The sequence below is a fragment of the Hyperoodon ampullatus genome (genome assembly GCF_949752795.1).
Source record: "Hyperoodon ampullatus genome assembly, chromosome: 2".
NCBI lineage: Eukaryota > Metazoa > Chordata > Mammalia > Artiodactyla > Ziphiidae > Hyperoodon > Hyperoodon ampullatus.
The window spans coordinates 98,359,752-98,372,918 of NC_136915.1; the positions used below are offsets into that span (position 1 = coordinate 98,359,752).

Here is a 13,167-nt window from a genome sequence, read left to right on the forward strand (position 1 = left end):
TGGGGAGCGAGGGAGGGGTAAGAATGGGAGGTGAGGGCGGAATAGGGGCGCTAGCCTGAGAATCGCTGTCATCTAATGTTGTCTCTTGGGATGTGACCTGTGTGAGGCGGGCAGTCTGTGCGGGGCGTCCCGAGCGTGCAGGGCTGCCTCTGTGCCCCCTCCCAGAGCCCGGCACCATGCCGCCTTCTCCCTCGGTAAGTTGTTGGCAGGTGGTGGTGTCTTGATTCTCCTGTCGTGTGCCTGGCTCAGTGCCACGGTGTACGGATGGGCTGTAGACACCTGTCATTTTGATTCTCACCTTGCAGGAAAATTTCATATGAAGGCAGACAGGCCCATCTTTTTACAATAGAAATTGCCAATAGTTGCAAATGCTGCTGTGTGCCAAGCGTTGTGCTGAGAACTTCACAAGCATCATCTCGCTTAATTCTCCAAAAGCAGCCAGAGAGATCCTTCAAAGTGTAAATCACTTCCTGACCCTCCTCTGCTCCAGACACTCCAAGGGCACCCGTCACACTTGCTGTCAGGCCCCTACCATGTCCTACAAGGCTGGTATGGCATGACCCCTGGCTCCTGCTTCAACAGCATCCCCTCCTCTCCCTTCCCCTGTTCACCACGCTCCGTACTGCTCCCAGAACTGGCCAAGAAGGGCCTGCCACAGGGCCTTTGCACCACTTCTTCCCCCCAGGCTCTGCCCAGCTCACTCCTTCACTTCATCAGGCTTCTCAAGTGTCTTTTTGGAGAGACCCTCACCCCATCTAAAGTACCACCCATGTCATGCTCTGTCGTCTTCCCTGCCTTCCTTTCTTTTTTTTTTTAACATCTTTATTGGAGTATAATTGCTTTACAATGTTGTGTTAGTTTCTGCTATATAACAAAGCCTGCCTTCCTTTTTAATAGCACTCCACAAACCTAGCCACGTTATTACAAATCTATTTGTTTTTTTGTCTATTGCCTGTCTCCCCCACATGAGGGCAGGGACCTTGTTTTGTTCACTGCTCTATTTCCAGCACCAAGAATGGTGCCTTCAATATAGTAGTTGTGAAGAAATATATAGTCAACGAATAAATAATGGACGAATACTCACAAAACCCCATGATGTAAGTGCTACTCTTTTTTTTTTTTTTTTTTTTTTTCCTGCGGTACGCGGGCCTCTCACTGCTGTGGTCTCTCCCGTTGCGGAGCACAGGCTCCGGACACGCAGGCTCAGGGGCTATGGCTCACAGGCCTAGCCACTCCGCGGCATGTGGGATCTTCCCGGACCGGGGCACGAACCCGTGTCCCCTGCATCGGCAGGCGGACTCTCAACGACCGCGCCACCAGGGAAGCCCTGTAAGTGCTACTCTTAACTCCATGTTATAGATGAGAAAACTGAGGCTTAGAGAGATTCTCACTATTCTCAGGGTCATAAAATTAATGACCCTGGGATAAGAAGTCAATGCCCCAGTCTGTCTTTGCGGTCTTATCTGAGCTGCTGTGCTGGGTCCTCTCTCTTAGCACTCATAAATGCCTGTCAGCGTGTCTATGTGGGAGCCCTATTCCCCTGAGACACTCCAAGAAAAAAGCGTTTGGTGGATGAATCTGTTTAGGAAATAACTACAAGTTGCATTTCTCTGCTTGGTTTATCAAATGCTTGTTAGCATATGAAAGGCTCTGAAAAATCCTTCAGTAAAAAAGCTAGTTGAACTGTGTAATCAGTGTTTCCCAGAGCTTCAACTGTGGAAATCTTATGTTTATGTATTTCTGTGCATAACACCTATTAGCATATTGGGGGATGTACCTTGGGTGCCAATGGCTTTTATCACTGTGGAGAGAAGCGGGGATTGTCTGATAAAGGGTCCTGGGAGCTCTCTGGGTCGGCTGGCATGGGGAGATCTGGGCTAGGCACTTCCCCACACAGCAGGAGGGGCCGTGCCCAGAGTCACCTTCCCCAGGTCTGGCGTCTGCATCCACAGTGTTTGTTCGCCCCTGGATACGGCCACTCTCATGCTCAACACATAAAACAGGAAGGCGCGTGGTTCCTGGTACCTTTCAGCTGCAGCCCAGCCCAAGCACACTTTTCCACAGGGACCTGTGGCCCGGCTCATCTTCTGCCCTCTGGTTCCTGAGCCTCTTAGAGGGCGATTCCTTGTGAGTTTTTCAGGAACATCAACCCCACAAGCCTGACCTTGGTTTCTCACTGTCTAATGTCTCCCCACTGGAATTTTAACCTTCTAGGGGACCAGGGACACTGCCTTCCCACTGTGTCCTCTCAGCCCCCAGCTCGTGCTGAGCAGATAGTTAAGTGCCCAGATTATTCTTGTTGGTTTGCGTGTGAGGGAACCGATGATCCTGAGCGTCTGTCACATGGTTTGGCGCAGGGAAGGGTAAATGGCTATGCTGTAAATCCCTTGATTTATTGCCAAGGCCCTCCCCACCCCGTCCCAAGCAGAATAGAAGGATGTCCCAGAGGCAGAGAGTACTGTGGGGTGCGATGCATGGAGCCGACTGGATCTCTGCGTCCTGAGAGTCAGAGCCACTGTCACTGCCGCCGATGGTTCATTTATTGGTTTTGATGGTGATTTGATGTCCTTAGGGATTCAGGTCTCATCTCCATCTCTGAGATCATCTGAATAACAGTGTGATGAGGGAGAGAATAGAGGAGACAGACATCCACGGGCAGCCTGGATCGGACGGTATAAATCTCTGGGGAGAGCCTGGCCTTCCCAGCTGGCGGGCTTGAGGCTGAGCGGAGCCGGCAGTGTTTGCCATCACCCCAAAGTGACCATGAGAGGTACCACGCGAGTCTCAGTCATGCTCCTCCTCGTGACTGTGTCTGACTGTGCCGTGATCACAGGGGTAAGTCGTCCAATATTCTCTACTCCCTGGGTTTTGGGAGGACGTCAGGGTCTGCATGGGTTGGAAGCCAGGAACCGAACAGGAGGCAAACCAAGGGCATGGGGAACCAGCCACCAGACAGCACTTCCGAGAGGCATTTCACAGAATTTTCACGTTAGTTAGACCTCACTCTGCTAAAGGGGCTCTGCTTTTGAGAAACTGTGTGTAAATCAAATTCTGCTCTCAAAGCATTAGGAGAGCATTGCAAATTCTGAAGTTTGGAACTTTGGTCAAAAGAAGATTCCTATTGTGTAATAATGAACTGTTTTAGAAAGTGGATTAGCACCCCCTAATCTACCTTTTGTGTAAACTTTGGTTTTCATATATGGTCTAGACCACATGTCAAGTGTAATTTACATAGCAAGTTGACTTAAAGGCGGTGACCTTATTTAGCTTCTATTGGGTACGTTTGATCTCTGCTTTCTCTACTCTTAAAGAAAGCCTGTCCTGAAACTCTTTCTTTCCCTTATGGTTTATGTGTTTTCACTCGGTGCCCAGGTCGGATAAGAATAAGGGCGACGCCAACATCTGGCTGAGTGACCCAGAAGCAAGTGTCGGATAACAAGTAGAAATCCGGTCCCACGGTGGGCACACCCGGGTGGGCACATCGTAGTATTCGAGACACCCCAACTGTGGTTCTCTCTCAGAAGTTTGGCTTCACCTGGACCTACCCTCACATGGGCACACGTTGTGTGACGGTGGTGGGACAATTCTTATCAAAACAGAAAGTAATGGCTTACCTGAGAGTTTTCCAGATAAAAGCCACTAGAAAAAAAAAAAAGAGGGACATTCACTTTTGTTTCAACTTCCTCTAACTTTTTACACAGAGAATGGAAATGTAGAGAAAGGCCAAACCATTCCTGGAATTGGATTAATTTTAATGTTCACAGAAAGGGAAATTTCTTTCTTCTCCCTTTTAGAGGAAAAAGACTGAGTTTCAAAGAAGAACAAGTATCAAAGGCAAGCCAATGCTTTGTAGACCCAGAGCATAAATACAACCGTCAGGGCAGAATTATACCTAATGAATGTAAACCACCAAAGGCTGTCTTCCTATTCTGTAGCTTGAAGATCAGGAGGGTAAGAGCAGAGGATAGAAGCCGTGGTTACCCCGCCGAGAGGGATGGGTGCAGCGGGTTGACTCTGAGTCTGGCCCGGGATGGGGGAGCGGAGGGGTGTGGGAGGCAGGTCTGAGAGATGAGGAAATATCTTCCTAGTAAAGGCTCCAGTTTGACACTTTGGAAAGCACAGAAGGAGAGGAAGCTGCGGTAAGTGGACACACATGACAGACCCGACCACAGGTAGTTAGAACTGTTCCCTCTGTGCTCTGGGCCTTACTGCTGCCCTGAGTCTGACCCTCAGGAAGAGGCTGGGTTCTACCATCCCCGCACTCCCCTGCTGCCAGGAGTGTGACCATCCCAAATTCAGGCCTGGGGGTTCCCTCTTCCCAGAGGGTGGCAGTGATGCCCCACCTCTCTTGTGGAAGAGTCAGGTGGGGTCTTCTCGACCCTAACCCTGAGCTTTCAGGGACCAGCTGGTGTGTGAGAAGTGCCCTCACTAGGCTGGAGACTGGAGTGGCGAGGTGACTGCCACCTGCACCTCCTCTGCATGACGAGCAGCCCCGGCATCTCCCACTTTCCTCCTGGGGCTGAGCACATTGCGGGTCTTACAGTTCCTGCCTTGCCCCCCAGGCAACCAGAGGGCCCTCCATGGCCTTGTGCTGGGGAATAAGAGCCAACCCAAACCCCGCTCCCAATTTCAGCTCAGAAAAGCCACAAAGCTTCTCTGGAAGTGGAAAGCCTGGGTGCTTCTCCAGTGTAGCCTCCTGTGAGTCTGGAGCCGTTCAGTTCTGTCTTCCCCAATCCAGGCTTTTGTTTAAAGCGGGCTTGTGTGGCTTTACAGACGGCACCTTCCAGAAGATCACTTAGCTCCTGCTCTGGGAGCCCAGCCCAGAGGGGTCCATCCCTCTCTGGGGGCCAGGCAGGCCAGCAGAGAAGCCCCAGGGGAAACAGCTGTCAAGGGGTGCTGGACCCTCAGATGAGGCTGGGCTTCTTGTGAGGACTGAGGGGGACACCATGGGCAGGGGAGGCACCAACCCTGAGTGCTGCCGGTGAGGGCTGGAGGGTCCCCATCCACAGAAACTCAGCACTGACACCCTGGGGTGCAGGCCATTGGGGCCCTCCCCCGTCTAAGGATTTGAATTAATTCAATCCCACCAGCATCCACTGAGCATCTCCTGGTGCTAGAAAAGCTCCATCTCCGAAGCTCTAGACACGTCAGAAGAGGACAGCCTCCCTACCGAGTGACCTCGGAGGAGCTTGGGGGTTCCTCAGATCCAGGTCTGCTGCCCAGCTGAGCCCCGAGCATCCTGCCGAGAGAGGCGCGGGGGCAGCATTGCCCTAGGTGTCCTGGGAGGCCGCGGCCTGGGTGCTGTTCCCAGCACCTCTCTCAAGGGCTTTTGGATGTGCGTTCCCTTCTGGTTTCTCTGGGATGGGCCTAATGGGCACTAACGACCCCTTTGTCTTCCACCCCGCAGGCCCGCGAGCGGGACGTCCAGTGCGGGGTGGGCACCTGCTGCGCAGTCAGCCTGTGGCTGCGTGGGCTGCGGGTGTGCACCCCGCTGAGGTGGGAAGGAGAGGAGTGCTACCCCGGCGGCCACAGGGTACTGTTCACACCTGCTCAGGGCACAAGGCCACGAGCCAGAGCCGGCACTGGACCACAGTGTTCTGTCTCCAGTCGAGGAATATCTCACTGCTTCCTTGATTTGGGGGTGGCCTGGGGTGCAGTGGGGTCCCAATCACACAGCCTGTTAGACCTGGGGGCTGGGACCCCAGCCCCTCATTTGCTGAAGGGTCCTGGGCGTCAGTCAGCTCATGCATACAACGAGGGGAGTAGACGGACATGTCTGAAGTTTGTTGCTGATCTGATGAATTCCAGTTCTGAGAGGCTCCTGAATGCCCTTTGCTGCACAGCATCCTTCCCTCAAGATCACGACGCAGGAAGACTGTAAAATGAGCTCCCAGCCAGGGCTTGGTGTGGGGGAGGGGCAGGGTGAGGCTGGCCAGGCCCCTGGTGCACACACTTTAAGGAGGTTCACCCTTCTGTGCCCCAGGTGCCCAGCGCCTGCCTTGCTCCCTCAGGAGCTCCCAGCCCAGAGGGCGCAGAAAGGCCACAAGGCCTTTGCTTCTGAACGTCAGGTGGATGCAGCAGCAACTGTGGGCTTGCACACCCTTCCTGGGGCTTCCTGTGCTCCAGACACCCTTCAAGCCCCTCTGGGGAGCACACCTGCACCCAGGAGCATCCTCCGGCTGTGGTCGTCCCTGGCAGGGCTTGCCTGGGAGTGAGGAGGTGGGGGGAGACAGACGGGACAGAGCACAGTCCTCGTGGCCTTGGGGTGTGTCAGGGGGTTCAGCCGCAGATCTCTATTCCCAAAGCAGGCAGCAGAGGTAATACAAGCTAATGTGGAGTGCTTACTATGTGCCACCCTTCGTATTAAGTGCTCTTTGCAAGTTTAAACCTCTTTAGGTTTATAGTGTAAACCCTTTTACAACCATATGTGGTAGCCTCTATTATTAATCCATTTTACAGACAATAAATGGAGGCACAGAGAAGCTAAATAACTTGCCAGTTGCCACACAGCTGGGAGGTGGCAGACCTAGGATTGGAGCCCTGGCTGCCTGACTACCTACGCTCTGAACCTCTCCTATTCACCCCCTTTGAGGAAACCTCAGTGGTTTCACCCTCCTCTGGGTGTGAATCACTCGGCAGGGACCACGTCCTGTGTAGCTGCATCCCCTGCACCCAACACAGGGTGGAGAGTATAATGGGTGAGCTATAAGTGATATTCAGTTACAGAGGTAGGTGTGAGTTTGTGAGTGATCACGTGTGCTGGGTCAGCGAGGGGCCCCGGGTGGGCAGTGGGAAGGCTTGTGGGGTTTTAGGGCTGTGGCTGATCACAGTGTGTCACAGCCAGATTGCCTGCATTCAAATCCTGGCTCCTCCACAAGTTGGCTGTGTGATTTTGGCATGTTGCTTAGCCACTCTGTGTCTCAGTTTCCTCCTCTGTAAAACTGTTTTTGTTGTGCTGTGGTGATGGCAGTGAGACATTGGCCAGGGCTGGGCTGGCCAGAGGCTCCTGCCCTGGGGGCCCATCTCCCTTTGGTGAAGGTGCCACCCTCTTCCCTTCTCTCCCCAGGTCCCTTTCTTCAGAAAATGCCAGCACCACACCTGCCCCTGCCTGCCCAGCCTGCTGTGCTCCAGGGGCCTGGGTGGCAGGTACTGCTGCTCCACCGACTTGAAGAACATCGACTTTTAGGAGCTTGTCTGGTCTCCGGACACCCACTGGGCCTCTTCCTGAGCACAGGCTGGGGTGGTCTCTCTTGGACTTTTATTTCTGCCCTGTGGCCCAATCCTGCAACCCACTGCTGTCGCATCCCCACTCCCCGCACCGCCTACCTACCCCCCTCCTCCCTAGCACACACAGGTGCACCCACGAGACACATGCCATAGGGTGACCTGCAGGGTCCAGGCTGGTGGCTGTGGTCCTGGGAGTAGCCTGTGTGCGCTGCTCACGCTGCCTGAAGGGCTGCAAGTAGCAGGAACATATTCCTTCCTCATGTCTCCGTCTGCCCGCCCTGCCTCTCCCCGTCCTGCACGTGCTCCTCTGCCTGTCGGTGAGCTCGAGGAAGGCGTGGGGAGCCAGGAGGTCAGTCGGCCTCCAGACGGCTTCTATGGGGCCAGCCTGTGGCCTGCCCCCCGGGCCAGATCTGCAGGCCTCCAAGGCCCCTCGTAGCGCAAGTTACCAGTTACCCAGTGATGCCCCCAGTCCCACCGCCTCCCCATGAAACGCAGACGGTGGTGGTTCAGTCTAAACCAGCTGTTGACATTTTAGGTGGCAATGAGGGAGTTACCTTCGACAGCTCCTTCCAAGGGTCAAGAGCAGGTTTGTGACCTTGAGGAGGCCTCTGGCCAGCTTGGGGAGGGGTCAGGAGTGGGGGTGGGGCAGGCAGATCACTGATTTCGGACACAGGAGGCAACTACCATCCAGGACCACAGCCAGGCTGCATGTGCCCCGCATCTAGATAAGTCATCTTCTCTAGAGAGTGAGGTCTGCCTGAAGTTCAAAGCAGTTTGTCTGGGCGTTATATCACTGGCCTCTATCTCATCTGAAACACCAGCCTCACTCAGCACCTCACATCTGGATCCTGCCCGAGGCTTGCCCAGGTCAGCATGCTGATGCCGGAAGCTGTGCACACTGACCACTAGTTGCGAATAAAAACATGAAAAAGGGGCGAGTGGCCATGGTGTTCCTGCTGCACTGGTGTGGGGACGTGGGGAGGGGACAGGACTGGGCTGTGTCCAGGTAGGAGAGAGATGCGACTGGAGTTCCTCCACTCAGCTGGGGCAATTTTTTGGAGAAAGTGGATTCAGGGTCTCTTTTAATGAAGGGCTCGAGGCAGCTCAGTGGGCTCTGGGCGGAGAGGGTGTGGTTCAGATGGATTGGATGCAGGAGGGGGCCATGAGCTGGCATCTGGGTGGGAAGACCATTAGTGAGCTCAGGATGGTGGCAGCTCCCTTTTCTGAAATTTAGTCCCTTTTGTTTAGTGTCAAATACTTGATGTCACTCAGTTCACTGTGTGTGGGTGAGAAAGTCCATATCAAGGATGGGCTGGTGAAGCCCTGAGCCTGTATCTGAACAAGGGGCTGGGAATATCCCTTAAGTGCCAGGCAACTATCCCCATGGCGCTTTCTCACCTCAATCCCTAGTCTAGGAAAATGCAACACATAAGATGAAAACATGAATAAAATATCTAGGAATAAACCTACCTAAGGAGACAAAAGACCTGTGTGCAGAAAATTATAAGACACTGATGAAAGAAATTAAAGATGATACAAATAGATGGAGAGATATACCATGTTCTTGGATTGGAAGAATCAACATTGTGAAAATGACCCTACTACCTAAAGCAATCTACAGATTCAATGCAATCCCTACCAAACTACCACTGGCATTTTTCACAGAACTAGAACAAAAAATTTCACAATTTGTATGGAAACACAAAAGACCCCAAATATCCAAAGCAATCTTCAGAAAGAAAAATGGAGCTGGAGGAATCAGGCTCCCTGACTTCAGACTATACTAAAAAACTACAGTAATCAAGACAGTATGGTACTGGCACAAAAACAGAAATATAGATCAGTGGAACAGGATAGAAAGCCCAGAGATAAACCCACGCACATATGGTCACCTTATCTTTGATAAAGGAGGCGAGAATATACAGTGGAGAAAAGACGGCCCTTCAATAAGTGGTGCTGGGAAAACTGGACAGTTACATGTAAAAGTATAAAATTAGAACATTCCCTAACACCATACACAAAAATAAACTCAAAATGGATTAAAGACGTAAATGTAAGGCCAGACACAATCAAACTCTTAGAGGAAAACATAGGCAGAACACTCTATGACATAAATCACAGCAAGATCCTTTTTGACCAACCTCCTAGAAAAAGGGAAATAAAAACAAAAATAAACAAATGGGACCTAATGAAACTTAAAAGCTTTTGCACAGCAAAGGAAACCATAAGCAAGACGAAAAGACAACCCTCAGAATGGGAGAAAATATTTGCAAATGAAGCAACTGACAAAGAATTAATCTCCAAAATTTACAAGCAGCTCATGCAGCTCAATATCAAAAAAACAAACAACCCAATATAAAAATGGGCAGAAGACCTAAATAGACATTTCTCGAAAGAAGATACACAGATTGCCAACAAACACATGAAAGAATGCTCAACATCACTAATCGTTAGAGAAATGCAAATCAAAACTACAATGGGATATCATCTCACACTGGTCAGAATGGCCATCATCAAAAAATCTACAAACAGTAAATGCTGGAGAGAGTGTGGAGAAAAGGGAACCCTCTTGCACTGTTGGTGGGAATGTAAATTGATATAGCCACTATGGAGAACAGTATGGAGGTTCCTTAAAAAACTAAAAATAGAACTACCATACAACCCAGCAATCACACTACTGGGCATATACCCTGAGAAAACCATAATTCAAAACGAGACATGTACCAAAATATTCATTGCAGCTCTATTTACAACAGCCAGGACATGGAAGCAACCTAAGTGTCCATCTAGAGATGAATGGATAAAGAAGATGTGGCACATATATACAATGGAATATTACTCAGACATAAAAAGAAATGAAATTGTTATTTGTAGTGAGGTCGATGGACCTAGAGTCTGTCATACAGAGTGAAGTAAGTCAGAAAGAGAAAAACAAATACCGTATACTAACACATATATATGGAATCTAAGGGGAAAAAATGGTCATGAAGAACCTAGGGGCAAGATGGGAATAAAGACACAGACCTACTAGAGAATGGACTTGAGGATATGAGGAGGGGGAAGGGTAAGCTGTGACAAAGTGAGAGAGTGGCATGGACATATATACACTACCAAACGTAAAATAGATAGCTAGTGGGAAGCAGCTGCATGGCACAGGGAGATCAGCTCTGTGCTTTGTGACCACCTAGAGGGGTGGGATAGGGAGTGTGGGAAGGAGGGAGACGCAAGAGGGAAGAGATATGGGAACATATGTATATGTATAACTGATTCACTTTGTTATAAAGCAGAAACTAACACACCATTGTAAAGCAATTATACTCCAATAAAGATGTTTAAAAAAAAAACATGAAAACACATTGTATCCTTGTGTTTCTCAGAAGCCTCTGAGAAAACTGGTTTCTGAGGTCCAGGGGCTCCTGGCTTCCCTTACTTGCCCTTGACCCTGTCACAGTTCTGCCCAGGGTGTACTCAGGACAGGCTTTACTGCAGGACCCACCCAGGCTGGGCCTGTGCCCCACACAGGGTGTGTTCTCCAGTTTGGCTCTGTTGACAGATACTGGTTCCTGCTCTGCGGACTTGTCCCCTTCTTCCAGTCCGTGAGTCTCCTTGCACCTGACTTTCAGGCTCAGGTACTGGCTACAGAGTTCCTTTCCACGTCCAGGAATCCAGTTTGCCCATCCTGTCCTTTGGATCTCCAGGAACCGCTGGCTGCTGCCAGGTCATGCTATGTGTGAGGCCTTTCGCAGTCCTGCCACCCTCTGCAAGCAGAGCCAGCTTGGGTGGGGCATCGCTGCAGGCTTCAGTGCAGGGAGCGGAGAGGCGGGGTGGCTGCAGGCACGAGGGGGCGCCCTCTCCATCCCCACAGGGAGCTGGCTGATCTGCAGACACATGGATGGGTCGAAACTTCCCTTTACACTAACGACTGATTCTCACTTTCTGTATCAGAATTTCAAGGAATGGACAATTGGTCTCTGCTCCAGTTCCCTGTTTTTTTTCCTGAAGACTGGAGAGAATACAGGGGAGGCTGGGGAGGCTAAGAAAAGTATATTTGTGAGAATTCTTTATATTCAGGAATATATTCTTCATAAACATAGTTATAAAAAGAATCAAATTATAAGAATAATATATCCATAATAAGAATATATTCTAGACGAACTTAGAGTTAGAATTAGGTGAAGTAAATGGGCAGCCCTTCAAGATGTGGGTCCCTTTAGTGACAGCCTGACCTCCCCTTATTTGCTGCAACCCTTCCTTCCCAACTGGTGGAGTCTGGTGCCATCTATTGGCTAAAGTGGGGATGGCACAGAAGAGCTGAGGTGGGAAAGACGGAAGCATCAGAACGATGAAACCTCAAAGCAGATGGGGACCACTCCCCAGATATTCCAAGTGTTAGATTTAATCAGAGGTTTAGAGCGACAATGTTTCCACCTCTGTAAAGAGGGCTTCCACCCTAAGGAGCGCAGGATAAATGCTTAATTGCCCCTTTGGGTCTGGTCCCACCTTACAGACTTCTTTCCTGGAAGCCTCTGTCATCTTCCTGTAAGACATCTCCTCTCACAGCTTCTCCAGGATTAAGAAAGTGGAGGTGGATGGGGGTCAGAGGAAGATGACTGGATGCCCCCTTGGGCCTGTCTGTGTGCACCAGGGCACGGCACAGGAAGAGCTGCCTCTCTCCCCAAATCTTCATTTTCTCTGCTGGTCATGATGGTTAGTGCTTCCACTGCCCCCTAGTATCAAGTCTGAAGCTCAAGAGCAGTCTAGACTTTTCTGTCTCCTGCTGTCCCTTCTTCCTGAGCTCCTTGTCAACTGGCCACCAAGTTCTGTTTCTATGACCTCTTAAACGTCTCTCGACCCTGCCCCTTCTCCCTGCAGCCGTGGCTGTGTCTGAGCCCTCATCCTGCCTGGTGTGGTCTGGGGCAACTGCTTCCACCTATTCTCTCTGCCTCCAGTTTCCCCTTAAAATCCACCCCTGTGTGTCCACCAGTCATCCTTCTAGGCAGTGCATTTGCCCGGTTCTTTCCCCATGAAAAATTCCCCCAATGGTTTCTCAGCAACAAGGGAGAAAGCCCAGCCTTGTCAGGGAGCAAAAAGTCCCTTGTGGTCCAGCCCTGTCACCCTCTCCCTGTCTCTCTCACCCTCCCCACCAGGCTTCCCAGCCTCAGGACTGTCTCAGTTTGTGGAGGATGCCACGTGTGTCTTTGCCCAGGCTGCTCCCTCTGTGGGGAATTCTCTGCTTTCCTCTGATGTCTGGTGACTTCCACGTATCCTTCAGGTCAACTCAAATGCATCCCCCATCTCCACCGCATCCATCAACACGAAGGACACACTGCAGACAGCGAGTTGGCACTTGCTCTTAGAAAGCATCCATGTCTAGGTCAGCCTCCACCGTGGGAGAAGGAAGGGCAGTGTCTGAGTCCTGTTGGTGTCCTCAGGGTTGAATGGTGGAGGCCCGGGCTGGAGCAGCTGCACAGCCAGAGGACAGAGGCTCCGGACAGCTGATCCTGGGTAGGAATAAGGGTGAAATATGACCCACTCCTTGTTCCAACCCTGGTCGGGGGCCATCCCTAGCCTCAGAAGCTCAAAGCCGTAGAGTCACTGCGGAGAACAACTTTTAGGTGGGCAAAGACTCGGCTTCCCCCTTGGCCCCCTGAGGCCCCTCTCGACCTCTGCAAGTTGCCACTGAAGACTTCCACTCAAAGATAAAGAAAGGGCCCCATGGGAGCCTGCAGCCAGCCATGAGCCTGAGAGAACAGTGTGTGGGCCTCAGGAGGACCACTGGGCCCAGGCCACAGAAGGTCCTCCATCCAGAAGATTCTTTCTTGTCTCAGCCCCCTACTTGGAAGGCTCCGCTGCCCATGGATCATAGGGACTTTCATTTCATTTAAATATTAGTGCAACTTGGAGGAAAAACAGAGGTGTGGTTCTTAAAAGGGATCAGAG

General features: G+C 51.2%; 1 protein-coding gene across 1 annotated transcript; it reads left to right on the forward strand.

Moving 5' to 3' along the window:
• Nucleotides 1-2,763: 2,763 nt before the first annotated feature.
• PROK1 (prokineticin 1) lies at nt 2,764-7,186 on the forward strand (the record flags this gene model as incomplete). Its single annotated transcript, XM_079696711.1, has 3 exons — nt 2,764-2,835; nt 5,408-5,533; nt 7,067-7,186. The coding sequence occupies 3 exons, from the start codon at nt 2,764-2,766 to the stop codon at nt 7,184-7,186; spliced, it is 318 nt and encodes a 105-aa protein (XP_079552837.1).
• Between the last annotated feature and the right edge of the window lie 5,981 nt (nt 7,187-13,167).